This window comes from Rhinoraja longicauda, chromosome 12 (genome assembly GCF_053455715.1).
Source record: "Rhinoraja longicauda isolate Sanriku21f chromosome 12, sRhiLon1.1, whole genome shotgun sequence".
Lineage (NCBI taxonomy): Eukaryota > Metazoa > Chordata > Chondrichthyes > Rajiformes > Arhynchobatidae > Rhinoraja > Rhinoraja longicauda.
In genome coordinates this window covers 13820475-13838407 of record NC_135964.1, presented here as the reverse complement: position 1 = coordinate 13838407, position 17933 = coordinate 13820475, and the positions used below count along the sequence as shown (strand labels likewise).

Below are 17933 nucleotides of genomic sequence, written 5' to 3'. Positions count from 1 at the left end.
GATAACAGCTGGGAAGAAACTGTCCCTCAATCTGGAGGTGTGCGTTTTCACACTTCTCTACCGTTAGCCCGATGGACGAGGGGAGAAGAGGGATTGGCCAGGATGTGACTCATCGTTGATTATGTTGCTGGCCTTGCCGAGGCAGAGTGAGGTATAAATGGAGTTCAGGTGCCTGATATCAGCCCACAATTGTGGTGTCATCTGTGAGTTTGTAAATTGTATACATGGCTGCACAGTCATGGGTGTACAAGGAGTAAAGAAGGGGGCTGAGAACGCATCCTTGCTCAGCACCCTTGTTGAGGATCATCGTGGAAGATGATTTGCCCCCTATCTTCACTGATTGGGGTCTGTTGGTTAGGAAGTTGAGGATCCATTTGCAGAGATGAGTGCTGACACCTGTTTTTCATAGGTTTTCTCCGGGTGCTCCAGTTTCCTCCCACATTCCAAAGACATGCAGGTTTGTAGGTTAATTGGCTTTGGTAAAAATAGTAAAATTGTCCCTAGTGTGTAGGTTAGTGTACAGGGTGATCATTGGTTGGCGCGGACTTGGTGGACCAAAGGAACTGTTTCCGTGCTGTATTACTCAAAGTCTAAAAGTCTTAAAGCCAACTTACATGTTTGAATAACGACTGATTAGTATGAACAAATATCGTGCCAGGCATCATTTATATAAAGTATCACAGCCCTTTGTTTCTGCTTTTATCAATATAAGCATTGCAGCATGTATATTTTTAGGTTCTTCAGGAAGCAGTGCCATTTTATAGATGTCTGGATACATACCACCACAAGCAGGACAACTCCATACTATTGGTCTTCCATAATCCCATGAACAAACACCATCAATGTACACAGCGTTGGGCGGCAGCCCTGCACTCTGATGTCGGGTTCAGGTGTGTATTCCTGCCGACCTAATTTTCTGAAGATAGACACTAAATGCTTGAGTAACTCAGCGGGTCAGGCAGCATCTCTGGAGTAAAGGAATAGACGACGTTTCTGATCAGGTCCTAGTTTTCTCTTTAGATTAAGTCAGCTGGTCATTAAAATTAACTTTTCTTCCAGATCAGAGATGTATCAAACAGAAGTTTTGGATCGAATCATGCTTCTTATGATTTATACATGTCTTGGGTCTACAATTGGACAAGCTTGATTAGTTTCAAAGGTTTCAAAGGTCTTTTATTGTCACGTGTACCAATTAAGGTACAGTGAAACTCGAATAGTGATGCAATGTGTACATTTTCAAATCCGGATCTTGACCCAAAACATCATTTATCCATGTTCTCCAGAGATGCTGCCTGACCACTGAGTTAATCCAGCACTCTGTGACCATTTGTGTATTAACCAGCATCTGCAGTTCCTTGTTTCTACTGATTATTTTCTGATGATTTTATCTATGCGATCAACAAACTACCTAAGTGCAGTTTGTGATGTGTCAACCAATCCTGCTGTTTCATTGCAAGTGTGGCTCAAAGGACTCTCACAGAATCATACATTACAGCAGGCCCTTCAGCCCAGCTGACCATGCCAACCAAGATGCCCCGTCTACACGAGTCCCATCTATCTAATCTGTTCATTCTGCACGGTGGCGCAGCGGTAGAGTTGCTGCCTTACAGCGAATGCAGCGCCGGAGACTCGGGTTCGATCCTGACTACGGGCGCCGTCTGTACGGAGTTTGTACGTTCTCCCCGTGACCTGCGTGTGTTTTCTCCGACTATTCAAACCTGCGTCACATAATTCTCCCAGGAAGACACTGCATCGCGACAAACCTTTCATTGATTGTAAACTGTAATGAGGGGAGGGAACAGCAAAGAGGACAAAGCAAAGTTACCCCACAAAATTTGACAGCCGAAGAGGGACTGACTGAGTTCTAATGTCTGCATTTCATGACTATACCACGGACAATATTGAAATCATTATTCTTTTATCTTTGAGAGGTGTATCTAAGATGAGAATGATCAGGAACATCAAGTAGCTTAAATGAAGATGTTCTATAATTCAAAATAGAATGTGATTTTCATTTTGTTGTATTTGATTTCATCCCCTCAGAAATTATTTGGAACATGTTGCTTATTTGATCACAGACTGGGTGGAAGAAGAGGAAGTCAAGTACCAGGAAGAGTTGGCAGCCAAAGAGGCTCTGCTGGAAGCTCAGAAATTACTGCTGCCTCCGCCTGAAGTACCAGCAGAACCCGTCACCACTGCTGAGAAATCGAAGAAGGGCAAAGCTGCCTCAGGAAATAAAGCTCAAAGTACACAACATCATCTGCTCAAATGAATTTACGAAGGGGAAATCATGCTTGACTAATCTTCTGGAATTTTTTGAGGATGTAACTAGGAAAATGGACAAGGGAGAGCCAGTGGATGTAGTGTACCTGGACTTTCAGAAAGCCTTTGATAAGGTCCCACATAGGAGATTAGTGGGCAAAATTAGAGCACATGGTATTGGGGGTAGGGTACTGACGGATAGAAAATTGGTTGGCAGACAGGAAAGAAAGAGTAGGGATAAATGGGTCCCTTTCAGAATGGCAGGGAGTGACTAGTGGGGTACCGCAAGGCTCGGTGCTGGGACCGCAGCTATTTACAATATACATTAATGACTTAGATCAGGGATCTCCAAACTATGGCCCGCGGGCCACATCCGCCCCGCCATGAGATTTTATCCGGCCCGCAGCAGCGGGGACTGGAGGCAGAAGCTGCCGGCGAAGGTTCACCCGAGAGCGGATTGCCACCGACCCAGAGCCGGGACAAGGCGAGAGATCGCAGCGCCCCCTCGCAAACAACAAACTCAAGGAAACTTTCCTCTCGTTGCCTCCAATCACCCCGGGGAGAGAGAGAGAGGGGGGGAGGGGGCGGGGATCGGGGTAGAGGGAGCAGCGGGTGACAGCAGGAGCGCGGGGAGGGGGAGGGTGTCAGCGGGTGCTGCTCCCCCTCTCTCTCTCTCTCCCTCTCCCTCTCTCTCATCCAGCGCCAGAGAGATCTGCGCCACTCCTGCACTCTCTTTCCCATCTCCGTCTCCCTCTAACGCAGCAAAATAAGAACAAACACAAGTGAAACCTCCCTCCTCGCCGCCGCCGCTCACCCCGGGGATGCGGGGCTTCTGAACAACAACTACACTTATGTTGGTTCTTATTTCGCTGCATTAGAGGGAGACGGGGCCGGGGAAGAGAGTGGAGAGCGGCGCAGATCTCGCTGGCTCTGGGAGAGAGAGGGGAGAGAGAGGATGGGAGGGATCAGCCCCCGCAAGTGGTGGCGCTCCTTCACCAGACCCTCTGACACCCTCTCTGCGGTCCCGCTCTCACCCGCTGCACTCTCTATACCGACTCGCTCCCCCCTCCACTCTCTCCCCCTCACTCTCTCTCCCCCGCTCTCTCTCCCCCCTCTCTCTCCCCCCTCTCTCTCCCCCCCTCTCTCTCCCCCCCTCTCTCTCCCCCCCTCTCTCTCCCCCCCTCTCTCTCCCCCCCTCTCTCTCCCCCTCTCTCTCCCCCCCTCTCTCTCCCCCCCTCTCTCTCCCCCCCTCTCTCTCCCCCCCTCTCTCTCCCCCCCTCTCTCTCCCCCCCTCTCTCTCCCCCCCTCTCTCTCCCCCCCTCTCTCTCCCCCCCTCTCTCTCCCCCCTCTCTCTCCCCCTCTCTCTCCCTCTCTCTCTCCCCCTCTCTCTCTCTCTTCCCCCTCTCTCTTCCCCCCCTCTCTCTTCCCCCCCACTCTCCCCCCCCCCCCCCACTCACTCCCATGACGATAGCCTGACTATTTCCAGACAGAATATGGACATTGCTGAACCACAATAAGTGGGACTTTAGACTTTAGAGATACATTGTGGAAAAAGATCCATCGGCCCACCGAGTCCGCGCCAACCAGTGATCACCCCGTACACTAGCACTATTCTACACACTAGGGACAATTTACAGAAGCCAATTAACCTACAAACCTGCACGTCTTTGGACTGTGGGAGGAAACCAGAGCACCCAGAGAAAACCCACATGGTCACAGGGAGAACTTACAGTATAAACGCCGTACAGACAGCACCCACTAACCAGGATCAAAGCTGGGTTTCTGGCACTGTAAGGGAGCAGTTCTACCACTGTGCCACCGTGGTGCCCACATGGAGTGAACACTGTTTTAAATTGTCAGGCAGCAGACTGAGATGTGGGAGACATTAACAGTAGCAGCATGGAAATAAAAGATGCCAGCTCTCAATTGAAAATGTATAGTGAGTTTTTCTAGTGCCCAAGACCAAAGTATGTTCTGTCAGTCAAAAATACATCCATCTAGTCATCCATTCACTTTCATTTGTTTAATAGTCCTTGCAAGTACACTTCCGATGTACTCCATTAGTAATGAAGGACCTAGGAACATCCTAAGCATCTGATAAGATACATAGTGATCTTTTTTCTAATCATAGGTCACAGATAATGATATAATATTTCTCTTCTTTCAAGCAAATACTTCAAAGGTTCAGCCTAAACCAGAACCTGTTGTTGTTGAAGAAGAAGATAAAGAAAAAAGTAATGAACCTTTCATTCGTGAGGGATCACTTAAAGTGAGTATTTTACATTTGAATTAGCAAAAGCATCACCTATTTCTCACTGTTTAAAACCTTCATTTTCCCATATAAATATTTTATTCATTTAATGATTTCACTTTTGTGTCAAAGCCGTACTTTTATCTGTTCCATCATCAGAATACATGTGGAGAATGGAGTCATGTTGTTACAGGAAGTGAACCTGGAGGAAGTGTAGTTCAGCTGGTAGTGGGAGTTGGTGGACTTGGAATAGATTTTGGTCAACTGCCAATCCATAGAAGTGAAGATAAACTAACTGAGGAAAAGTAGGGGAAATATGAAGAATGGATATTGTGCAGATGAATGTGGGTGGAAATCGAGAATGATGCAGATTGATCTGATGGGTCTGAAGAAGGGTCCCATCCCAAAACACCACCCGTCCATTTCCTTCCACAGATGTTGTCTGACCCACTGAGTTCCTCCGGCAGTTTGTTTTTTGTTCAAGGTTCCAGCATCTCATGTGTCTCTTGATGATATTTCTTTAGTTCAGGTGAGATTAGGGCCAGCAGTGTCCATTAAGCAGGTAAAGTGGTAGACCTACAAGACCTACAAGAGCAGAAAATGTTTTGCGAAATGTATAAAATATCGGGCAGAGTTTGGATCTGAGAAGTGGCCCATAGCAACACCTTTTATTAAGTCTTTCAAGTTTTGAACAAGTTTCAATTAAATCACCTCTCAATCTGCTCACTTAAATGAGTACAGGCCTGACCTCAATCATTTCTGAAAATACTATCCCTTCATCCTGGGATTAAACCCAGTGAACCTTCTTCAATCTAAGAATACTTCTTAAATAAAGAAACCAACAACAGTATGTAGTGTTCAGGGTTAGGGCTCATAGTTGTATTTTACATATGTGCTTCTTATGTTGATACTCTTATGTTCTTCAATCAACCAGTCAACAAGGGCTGGTTGGACATTTTTATGCAGGTTTACAACTTCCTGACAGGTTTACAACTTCCTTGATTCCTAGGCTTGGAAGAAAGACCAGGAAAAAATAAAAGAGGAGGAACAGAAAAAGGAAAAAAAAGGCAAGAAGGAGAGGCCGGAGAGCAAGAGGAAGGAAGGAAAGATACAACCGACGGTCTCCAAATCGTCTAAATCAACTAAATCAACAGTAAGATCAGCAAAAGAGAACACTGAACCAGAATCAGAACAAGCTACAGGGCCACCTGAGAGCGCACCGGAAAATGAGGAGATAGTTCAGCCGGCAGAACAATTCTACAAGGTTTGGTATATTAACATATTTGAGAATCTTGACATTTAATCTTGAAAATAACTGGCAAGGTTTCAAGGAGATGTGCGGTGCGCATATTTTTTACACAGAAAGTAGTGGGTGCCTGGAAGGCGCTGCCAGGGATGGTGGTGGAGGCAGATACGACACGGTGGCATTTAACAGGCTTTTATGTAACGCATGAATATGCAGGGGGGGTTGGAAGGATTTTGATCAGGTACAGGCAAAAGAAATTAGTTTATCTTGGCATCATGTTCGGCACAGACATTGTGGGCTGAAGGGCCTGTTTCTGTGCTTTAAGATTGGCAATAATTAGCAAAAGTTGAAAGGGGAAGTCGCAACATCAGTCCTGGGATTGTCTGATGTTTGTCCCCTCCAACCACTTAGGTTATTGCTAGAAATTAAAGTGGATATTTAATTTTCAGGCCATAGTTTTAGTAAGGTTCTATATAACTTTTTTAAATCACTTTGTTGCATAGAAGTTTATCTCCACCAGAATTTATTATTTTGTTGACTACAAAACAAGAACATTTGGGGCGGCACAGAGGTGCAGCGGTAGAGTTGCTGCCTTACAGCGCCAGTGACCCAGGTTTGATCCTGACTACGGATGCAGTCTGTATGGAGTTTGTACGTTCTCCCTGTGACCGCATGGGTTTTCTCCGGGTGCTCCAGTTTCCTCCCACACTCCAATGACATGCGCGTTTGTCCGTTAATTGGCTTTGGTAAAGATTGTAAATTGTCCCAAATGTGTCGCATAATGCTAGTGTACAAGGTGATAGCTGGTCAGCACAGACTCAGTGGGCTGAAAGGTCTGTTTCCATGCTATATCTCTAAAGTAAACCAATGCAAAGTAAATCTATCCTTTTCGTTGCAGTTTACTGGCTATAATTTTGGAAATGATGTGGTTCGAGTAGCTGGTGAAGTCAAGTCTCTTTTCCCAGTTGATGGGGGACACATTCAAGTGAAAATCATCAAGTTCTTACAAGGTAATGACATGATAATCCCTGAATAACCCTTTACTGAAAGATTACTACTGTACCTATCAGAATTCTAATTACTCATATACCATTAACATTGCTCAGAAGCTGAAGTGTGTAATTTGTGAAAAGCAAGACTTGCATGAAGGATAGACTTAAAATCAGCTTCTTTTGCAGATACAAACAAATGTTGGTGTTTGAACTTTTATTCACTGATTTTTGATTCAGTGGGAGGGGAGGGGGAGGTAGAAAAGAGGGTGGGATAGCAGGAGAAATGTGTGTATAGGGTGGGGTGGAGGGAGGGGCACTGGAAAGAGGGAGGGAGAAGGAGGTTTGACATGAAATTGGATAATTTATTGTTCACAGTTCAGCAACATCTTCCCGTCAGTCCTTGCTTCTTAACATTAAGTTTGAGCTTCATTTGGTGGATTCATCATGGTCAATGACTAGTTCATAAAGTCATAAGGGAGTAGAATTAGGCCATTGACTGAGCAGGGTACCAAGTCTCTGGGTGCATAGGGCGGAGATTGACGGGTTTTTGATTTGTAAGGCCGACAAATGTTATGAGGAGAGGGCAGGAGAGGGAGGGAAAAATAGATCACCCATGATTGAATGGCAGAGTAGACTCGATGGGCCAAATGGCCTAATTCTGCTCCTCTGACTTATAAGGACTATGTGAAGGAGAAATAGTGCCACTGATTGCACCCCGGACAAGGTACTGCCATCTTACTCTGAAATTAGGAGAAAGGTCTTTAAGCGGAATTTGAAAATCATTCGAATGAATTACTCCTATGATTGCTCAACTCCTGCAATCACCTCGGTCAGATTGATTCATCTTTCTGGACATAAGTGAATCAAAAATTTGGGGGGAATCAACACCAAACTCAATTAAAGCCACAGAATCATGAACGATAGAGCCTGTTTTAATTAACAATATTCATGAAGCCATGAGAATAATTTCAATTTTTTTCTAATTTGAAAGATATAGATTTTTCAATTAAGTATTCCAATGTAATTAAATAACAAGGGATTGGGATAAAATGATTTCAAAGTATTTTGTTGCCTCTTTCAATAGGTTCAACAATTATTCAGGTATGTGTCATGAAGGACGGTCACAATTTCATCACCTACATCACAGATCCCATGAAGAATGTGGAGGAATACAAAGACGTTTCAACAGTGAAATCACAGTCAAACATTTCTAAGGAAGGTGAGAAAGAATATTTCTTTTTTTTTGAACAAAGTTTATTTCTGATTTTTTATTGAAACAGCTTTGACAATTCAATGCATGAACACATTAGTACTGATAGATATCCCCACCACCCCCACCCCCCTTGCTGGTGTACTGCTTTAAACCTCTAACAATTTATATGGTTTTTTTAAAATATATTATTATTATTATTTTTCTATTTTCTATTTATTTATCTTTTTTACTTTTATTTTTTATAATTTTTTTTGTCCTCCTTTTTATCTATCTATTTATTTATTTATTTGTTTATTTTTATCCTTATGTTTATGTTTACTTATTTACTTATTTTCCTTGCATATCTTAAGTTGTACACCCTCTGAATGGTATTGTGGGTGGGGGGGTAGAAAGAATATTTCTAAGAGCAACTTTAAGTGTTTAATGAAATAAAGGAACTTCAATTATGTTGCAAGATTAATTACAGCTGATTGTGATCTTATTTGTTCAGCACCATATCTTAGAACATAGAACAGTATAACACAGGAACAGGCATTTCAGCCGACAGTGTCTGTGCAGAACATGATGCCAACTTAAACTGATCTGTTCTGCATGCACATGAACCAAACCCTTCCATTCCCTGCATATCCACGCGCCTGTCTAAAAGATGTGCGGGGCAAGCTTTTTGACCCAGAGAGTAGCGGGGGCCTGGAAAGCATAGCCAAGGGTGGTGGTGGAGGCAGATACAATAGTGGTGTCTGATGGGCTTTTATGTACATGTGAATGAGGGGTTATGGATCATGAACACACAGATGAGATCAATTTATCTTGGCATCACGTTTGGCGCAAACAATGTGGGCCGAAGGGGGCATTCTTATGATGTGATGTTCCATGTTTTAAGCATCAAGTACTCATCTATACTAACCTCAGCACCTGGTCTTTAGCCTACTGTGCCGTGGTTTTTAAGTGCTCATCCAGAAATATCTTAAATGTTGTGACAGTGCCTCCTTCCATCACCCACTCAGGAAGAGCATTGCAGATTCCAACCACTTCTGCGCTGTACTGTTCTGCCTGTGGCACTCAAAGGCACCATAAGCAATCAAACTAAAGTATCACAAAACGTTCAAATGCACGACCATTCTGCGGATCCTGAATTGTTCATGAACCATTGCATCATGAAAGAAATATAGTGCCCTCCATAATGTTTGGGACAAAGACCCGACATTTATTTATTTGCCTCGGTACTCCACAATTTGAGATTTGTAATAGAAAAAATCACATGTGGTGAAAGTGCACATTGTCAGATTTTAATAAAGGCCATTTTTATACATTTTGGTTTCACCATGTAGAAATTACAGCTGTGTTTATACATAGTCCCCCCATTTCAGGGTACCATAATGTTTGGGACACATGGCTTCACAGGTGTCTGCAATTGCTCAGGTGTGTTTAATTGCCTCCTTAATGCAGGTATAAGAGAGCTTTAGTCTTTGCTCCAGTCTTTCCATCACCCTTGGAAACTTTTATTGCTGTTTATCAACATGAGGACCAAAGTTGTGCCAATGAAAGTCAGCCATTATGAGTGAGAAACAAGAATAAAACTGTTAGAGACGTCAGCCAAACCTTAGGCTTACCAAAATCAACTGTTTGGAACATCATTAAGAAGAAAGAGAGCACTGAAGAAGGGTCTCGATCCGAAGCGTCACCCATTCCTTCTTTCCTGAGATGCTGCCTGACCCGCTGAGTTACTCCAACATTTTGTGTCTACCTTCGATTTGAACCAGCATCTGCAGTTATTTTCCTACACTGGTGAGCTTACTAATCGTAAAGGAACTGCAGGCCAAGGAAGACCTCCACAGCTGATGACAGAAGAATTCTCTCTATAATAAAGAAAAATCCCCAACACCTGTCCAACAGATCAGACACACTCTTCAGGAGTCAGGTGTGGATTTGTCAATGACCACTGTCCACAGAAGACTTCATGAACAGAAATACAGAGGCTACACTGCAAGATGCAAACCCACTGGTTAGCCGCAAAAACAGGATGGTCAGGTTACAGTTTGCCAAGAAGTACTTAAAAAGGCAACCACAGTTTTGGAAAAAGGTCTTGTGGACAGATGAGACGAAGATTAACTTATATCAGTGATGGCAAGAGCAAAGTATGGAGGAGAGAAGGAACTGCCCAAGATCCAAAGCATACCACCTCATCTGTGAAACATGGTGGTGGGGGTGTTATGGCCTGGGCATGTATGGCTGCTGAAGGTACTGGCTCACTTATTTTCATTGGGGACACAACTGCTGATGGTCGTAGCATAATGAATTCTGAAGTGTATAGACACATCCTATCTGCTCAAGTTCAAACAAATCCTCAAAACTCATTGGCCAGCGGTTCATTCTACAACAAGATAATGATCCCAAACATACTGCTTAAACAACAAAGGAGTTTTCAAAGCTAAAAATGGTCAATTCTTGAGTGGCCAAGTCAATCACCCGATCGGAACCCAATCGAGCATGACTTTTATATGCTGAAGAGAAAACTGAAGGGGACGAGCCCCCAATAAGCTAAAGGTGGCTGTAATACAGGCCTGGCAGAGCATCACCAGAGAAGACACCCAGCAACTGGTGAGGTCCATGAATCACAGACTTCAAGCAGTTGTTGCATGCAAAGGATATGCAACAAAATACTAAACATGACTACTTTCATTTACATGACATTGCTGTGTCCCAAACATTGTGGTGCCCTGAAATGGGGGGACTTTGTATAAACACTGCTGTAATGGTGAAACCAAAATGTATAAAAATACCCTTTAATAAAAACTGACAATGTGCACTTTAACCACATGTGATTTTTTTTCTATTACAAATCTCAAATTGTGGAGTACAAAGGGAAATAAATAACTGATGGGTCTTTGTCCCAAACATTATGGAGGGCACTGTATGTTGCAAAGTTTTGATTTCAAAAGATAGAAACCTGTTCTTAAACTATTTTTTGAGAAACCTGAGGGATAAAATTCTGGATGGCTAGTGTGATCAATTCATATGCTTGTGGGGAAAAGATTTTGTTTCTGAAGTTGTGTCATTCATGCAGAGGGAGAAAGGAGCAACGTGCCTGTCAGCAAGTTTGGGTCATTCTCAGCTGTCCTTGATGATGGAATAATCTTAACACTTAGTAAAGATGTCCCTAAAAAGGAGCAGAAGAAAGGTAAACTAAATTTTAAAAAAATGCTAAACACACAAAATACAATTGCCTTCTGTTAATTGCATAAGTATAAAATTTATTCATTTCTACGCCACTGTATTATGTGAAGTAGTTTAGTTTAGTTTAGAGATATAGTGTGGAAACAGGCCCTTCGGCCCACGAGTCCGTACTGACCTGCAATCTCTGCACATTAACACTACCCTACACACACTAGGAACAATTTTATATTTACACCAAGCCAATTAACCTACAAACCTGTCTTTGGAGTGTGGGAGGAAACTGAAGATCTCTGAGAAAACCCATGCGGTCATGGGGACATTGTACAAACTCCGTACAGACAGCACCCATAGTCAGGATCGAACTACAGTCTCTGGCGCTGTAAGGCAGTCGCCCTGCCGCTGTGTCACTGTGTCGTCCCACGTCACCATGTGACAAGTAGGTGTCACACAGCTTCATTGATAGTTGATTTTAATTACAGTGAAGTACGTCATGATTTTCTTTTACTGCGGGATCCTTCAAGATAAGATTATAGTTTAGTTTAGGGATACAGCATGGAAACAGGCCCTTTGGCCCATCGAGCCCTTACTGACCATCGATCACCTGTTCACATTAGTTCACATATGTTCTTCCACTTCCTCATCCACTCTCTGCACACCAGGGACAATTTATAGAGGCCAATTAACCTACAAACTCGCACGTCTTTAGGATGTGGGAGGAAACCGGAGCACCCGGAGGAAACCCACGCGGTCAGAGGAGAAGGTGCAAACTCCACACACAGACAGCAGCTGAGGTCAGCATTGAACCTGGTTCTCTGGCGTTGTGAGGCACCAATGTGCTGCTGTGAGATTACAGAGTTTGCACCCTCCAGCAGCACCCTGCACGGACGGTTGAATACTCTGTCGATGTTTGCTATGTACTCTATCTACACCTTCCCAAGAAAAAGGATTCCAGTCTTTGCCGGCGGCAGGAGGGATTGGGGGAACAACTGAGTTAGGCAGAGGAGGAGTCAGGGAGGAGGAGAGGGGGAAGCAGAAGCATGTGGAGCAGCCAAAGGAAGAGAGAGAGGAAGAAAAATGTAATTGCTACAGCGCTACATGGACATGTTCTCAAGGACTCCACTCCACTGACTGCACTCACACTGGGAGGTAATAACAATAGACAATAGACAATAGACAATAGGTGCAGGAGTAGGCCATTCAGCCCTTCGAGCCAGCACCGCCATTCAATGCGATCATGGCTGATCACTCTCAATCAGTACCCCGTTCCCGCCTTCTCCCCATACCCCCTCACTCCGCTATCCTTAAGAGCTCTATCCAGCTCTCTCTTGAAAGCATCCAACGAACTGGCCTCCACTGCCTTCTGAGGCAGAGAATTCCACACCTTCACCACCCTCTGACTGAAAAAGTTCTTCCTCATCTCCGTTCTAAATGGCCTACCCCTTATTCTTAAACTGTGGCCCCTTGTTCTGGACTCCCCCAACATTGGGAACATGTTATCTGCCTCTAATGTGTCCAATCCACTAATTATCTTATATGTTTCAATAAGATCCCCCCTGGAATAGTACAGCTGCAATACTGGCTGCCTTTGGTATAAGATTGTCAAGGATATGTTTTGAGGGATTTGGGCCAAACACAAGCAGGTGGGACTAGTGTGCATGGGACATTTGGTCGGTTTGGATAAGTTGGACCGAAGGGCCTGTTTACACACTGTTTGACTCTATGACTTGTCCAAGTGTCTTTTAAATGCTGTTATGGCACCTGCTTCAGCTACCTCCTCTGGCAGCTCGTTCCATAAACCCTGTGTGAAAAGATTGTACTTCCTATTAAATCTTCCCCCTCCCACCTTAAACCTATGTCCTCTAGTTCTTGCTTCTACTCAGGGTATCTTTAGCATTCACATACTAAATCCTGCCTTCACTAAAGATGGGAATATTTTTGGAGTCACTTTCTCTCATTTGTAAATAGTAGACATATATATAATACATTTTATTTGTCATATGTAGGTTGGCACATGGTCAACGGTATAATGAAATGTATTTGACAAGACAACGGGTCACCTCAGCAGTAATATTCCAAGGATAAATAAGATTTAAAAAATGACATTAGTAAGGTAAAAAGACAATATTAAAAATAGGTAAAAAGACAATATTAAAAATAATCAACATATATGATTTGAAATGTGTTTGAGTTCAGAAGCCTGATGGCCTGATATCTCTAAAACTAAAAACTAATGTATTCCACAAATCAAGTAAGGATATTGTGTAAAGAGAACAGTTTTGCCCATACACTCACTAAAATATTTTATTTATAGTTAAAGAAGATCCAATACTAGCTGAAATTTTGAACATCCCGCCAATCCGAGCCCCTCCACCAGCTCCTGTCACTCCATCACCCAGTACTAAACCAGACAAATCCGCCAAGAGCAAATCTGCTGCCTCAGGAAAAGGGAAGCAGAAGAAGGAAGCTGTTCCCAGTGCACCAGTGGAGGAACCTCCACCAACACCAAAGGAAGAGCCAAAGGTACGTTGAGTTCATGAGCTCAGCCGGACAGGCAGCATCTCCGGAGAGAAGGAATGGGTGACGTTTCGGGTCGAGACCCTTCTTCAAACTGATGTCAGGGGAGATGGAGATACATAGATAAGGAAGTGTAAGGTGTGAAAATAGGTCAAAGGAGGTTCATTCAAATAATATGGAAGGGTTCTTTCAATTCAGGAATAAGAAAGGCAGTGATTGTGAGTACACTGGGGATTGACGTACTTGATTGGAATGGGTATCAAGGGTTACTGGGAGAAAGCAGGTGAATGGCGTTGAAAAGGAAAGGTCAGCCATGATTGAATGGCAGAGTAGACTCGATGGGTCGAATGGCCTATTTCTCTTATGGCCTATGAACTTTTGAACAAGAAACTGGAATCTTGATTGAAACACAATGTGCTGGAGGACCAGCGGGTCAGGCAGCATCTATGGAGGACACAGAGCAGTGACTTTTCAGGTCGGGACCCTTCATCAGACTGATTGCACGAAGGGTGAGACAACTGCAAAAGGGGTGAGGGCAGGAATTTTAATTAGCAGAGGAATTTTAACAGATAGAGGAATTTTAATTGGCAGATGGGTGGACCAAGGCTCAAGGTGAAAAGGAGACAAAAGGGAAGACTAAAGGGATGAGGACGAGTGAAATGGAAAGCTAGAGGGAAGGATAGAGGTGGAAGGGGACCGGAGGTGGGAGGGAGTGGGGTAAGAAGTGCGGGGATTGTGGATAATCATTACTTTGACTACAACTGCTTGCTGTTGTATGTAGGTGGAAACAGAGCAGCCCGAGCATGAACGTGAACCCTTTCCAGATGATGTTCCAGAAACCCCAGCATTCTTGAGTTTGAACGCATGTTCCCCAGATGGACTGGTGACAACAATTTTCACAGGGCTCTCCATAGGTCTGTCACAATATTTCTTAAATTCTGTTTGCTACATTTGATCAAAAATGACTCTAAGAATTGATTTACCTTTTGTGAAATGACAAGTGAAGCAGATAGCGAAAGTGTACATAAGAGAATATTTTACCAGGATGTTTCATTGCTGATATCCTGTCATTCGTATCACATGATGTGGCATTTCCTGACACCAATTTATATAATCTAAGAATAATTGTGCAGCACCAACAAAGATCATAGAGCAGTGCAGCACAGTGTGAAAGTCGACTCGACTTATCTCGAAAGTAAATACGCAAAACACAAGACTCAGTTTAAACTTTTTGCTGAAACACCAAGGTGGGAGAAGACACAGAGACCTGAGTGTACTGTTGTTCACTCAAGCACCTGCTTCTGTCCTCTCAAAGAATATACAGATTACAGTCAGTATTTATACAGTTGAAAGCAGCACAAAGCACATGCAGTAATTTTCCATGGTTACATAGCATAAAGCAGTCTCAGCAGATACATAGTAGAGTTCCCATAATAGAGTTGCTTTAATTGTGTTAGGGAGTCAAACAGGATTAAAGGGAGTCACATAGCTAAGATGATTAGAGAGGCACTGTTAGGCGATAAGGAGGCACCAGAACTCAACAACAAACCCAGAAAAAGAACTTCTAAACCTTGGGAAGCAACTTCTTATCTGCAGGTGTCCAGGACTGTGAAGAAGGACTACCTTGCAAAAGCCTGTTTTCATTACAGTAACCTAAACAAGCTTTTGTACAGAACTTTCCCACAAGCTGCTCAAGTTTTGAACTTCCCAGCCCAAAATGTCCTCCAAAGTTGCCACAAAATGGTTTCCCCAAAGTTAGCTTCCACATTCCCCCCTTTGATTATTCCATAATCACAACCCTACCTTAAAGCGTAGATTAGATAATGAAGCTAGGAGCGCAGCAATTGCGAATGCATGGTGCACAGCAATACAGCAGTAAAGCAATGATTATAATTATTAAAATAATACTTCCATAGTGCCATACAAGGCCCCAGATCGATCCCCATCCATTAAATCATTCTGGTCATGCTGAATAATGCCTGTACTGAGGTCATGGGTGGGTAGCAAACAACTGACTGTGGGGAGTACATAGCTGAGTGAGCTCAGGAAATAAGTTACCTCTTGGGACTTCTCCGAGAAACTGGAGATCACGTTTACATCTCTGTAGTGGAGAGACCAGACATAGTTCTATGGGAATCCAACCTCCCGCACTTGGACATACATCATCAAATTTACACTTAGTCCAATAACAAGGTAACATTTTATGATGACAGTCCTTCAACAGTCACGAAAAGTGAAGATGCCTCAAAAGTCCAATACATGCCTTCAGTCGGCTGACGTTCCATTCTCCAAATCCCTCCGGGTTATCATCATCGCATCCTTGGCACAGGTGGTGAACGTGGTTCGGTTGGTCCGGCCTGCACGTTCTTTACTCCATCATACCTGGACTCAGCAAAGCTTTAAGACAGATGATCACCAGGTGCACTTTCATTATAATAATAATAATAATAATGCATTACATTTATATAGCGCTTTTCATATACTCAAAGACGCTTTACAGAGATTTAGAGAACATAGGGAAATGAATAAATAGATAAATAAGTAAATAAGTAAACGAACAGAGAAAGGAGACAGAAGGTGAGGTGACCTTCAGTGGTTGAAGGCAGTACTGAACAGGTGAGACTTCAGCGATGTTTTGAATGTGGTGAGTGTGGAGGAGTCTCTAACGGTTTGGGGTAGTGAGTTCCATAGGGTGGGAGCAGCGATGGAGAAAGCCCTGTCCCCCCCCAGGATCTGAGTTTGGTCCGGATGTGGGGGGATAGGAGATTGGCAGCAGCAGAGCGGAGGGTGCAGGTGGGAGTGTGCCTGTGGAGGAGGTCATTCAGGTAGGATGGGGCCAGGTTATGGAGGGCTTTGTAGGTTATGAGGAGGATTTTGTACTGGATTCTCTGGGGGATGGGGAGCCAGTGGAGTTTGTAAAGGACGGGGGTGATATGGTCACGGATCGGGGTGTGGGTGAGTAGACGGGCAGCGGAGTTTTGAATGTATTGAAGTTTACTGATGATTTTTGAGGGTGCGCCATAGAGGAGGCTGTTGCAGTAGTCCAGACGGGAGGTGATGAAGGCGTGGATGAGGGTTTCTGCAGCTGTGGAGGAGAGGGATGGACGGAGACAGGCAATGTTTTTGAGGTGGAAGAAGGCTGTCTTTGTGATGTGTTTGATGTGTTTGTCGAAGGAGAGGGTTTGATCAAAGATGATTATAAGCTAACCTCGTCTATTCTGAGGAGAGATTTCAGCACGGTCTCCTGGTATTATGGACTCGTCCCTTTATGTAACTGGTAGTGGCTTCTCTGCCTCTTGTACCAGGGAATGCAGGACTGGTAAAGCATGGGTTAATTGCTGTGCATAAATAATTAATTCATCGCTGAGGGCGTGTGGGTCAAAATAACTTCCACACACTTAACCATAATGTGCCTGTGGCAACTCTATAATATCTACTTATATACACTCAAAGGGTCAATAGACAATAGACAATAGGTGCAGGAGTAGGCCAATCGGCCCTTCTGCAAATTTCAATATCCGAGGCTTGTTTTTACGCCTCCTGGCGAATTTTCAGATGCCACCATGTCTCCTTTGCCATCCTGACCATACCCTCCTTACTAGTATGCGTAAGGAAGTGTATATAGTTTAAAGGAACGGGCAGAAAAGCATCAGGTACACAAATTTGCCCAAGAGGGGTAAGCCAGAGCCCAGTCAAGGAGTTAATGGCACAACCCTCTCATTTCCAAGATCACGTTGCCCAGCAGAGGCATCCCCTTGCATTAACCCTACATCACACATGTCTGGCAAGGCCATTCTGCCCATTAGAATCTTTGGTTCTGTGGGGACCATAGTGCAGGATTCGCAAGTTACGGTGCAGGCAGTGATGTCAGCAAAGGGCATTTCCCTGGAAATTTTAGTCGCAGCCACCCGGATGGGCATTGCACTTGATAATGGCCATTTGTGTTGGGAGGGCTAGGGCTTGCAATAGGTTGATCACATAAAGCTGAAAATGGGCAATCTTATAAAGAACGTCCAATGTCTGGTGCAGTGACTAGCACTGTTTTAGATTGCGGCACGCTTCTTCTTGTTAGGGTGAGAGAGTGAATTGCTGCGGTGCCTTGACGGAGGCAAGGGTGACAGTAATTTAGTGTACACTGCCACGTTGGGGATCCACTCCGGCAGAAATTCACCAAGCCCAGAAAAACCCCTCATCTGTCTAGGGGTGGTCGGGCTGGTATGGATCCCAAAGGGTTTTCCATCGTACCCCCTTGGTTGGATTCAGGATAGCGGATGTTAGGGT

General features: G+C 44.0%; 1 protein-coding gene across 10 annotated transcripts in view; it reads left to right on the top strand.

The window, feature by feature from the left end:
- The window catches only part of LOC144598733 (sperm-associated antigen 17-like), a 134003-nt gene that overhangs the window by 45489 nt on the left and 70581 nt on the right, over positions 1 to 17933 (top strand). For 9 of the 10 annotated variants that reach the window (XM_078409083.1, XM_078409091.1, XM_078409086.1 and 6 more), the window contains 9 exons: positions 736 to 890; positions 2044 to 2246; positions 4431 to 4531; positions 5523 to 5777; positions 6658 to 6769; positions 7836 to 7970; positions 11029 to 11142; positions 13450 to 13658; positions 14434 to 14566. In XM_078409083.1, coding sequence (XP_078265209.1) covers positions 736 to 890; positions 2044 to 2246; positions 4431 to 4531; positions 5523 to 5777; positions 6658 to 6769; positions 7836 to 7970; positions 11029 to 11142; positions 13450 to 13658; positions 14434 to 14566 — 1417 coding nt within the window. The remainder of the gene's footprint in view (positions 1 to 735; positions 891 to 2043; positions 2247 to 4430; positions 4532 to 5522; positions 5778 to 6657; positions 6770 to 7835; positions 7971 to 11028; positions 11143 to 13449; positions 13659 to 14433; positions 14567 to 17933) is intronic. The other variant, XM_078409085.1, reaches the window with a different exon arrangement.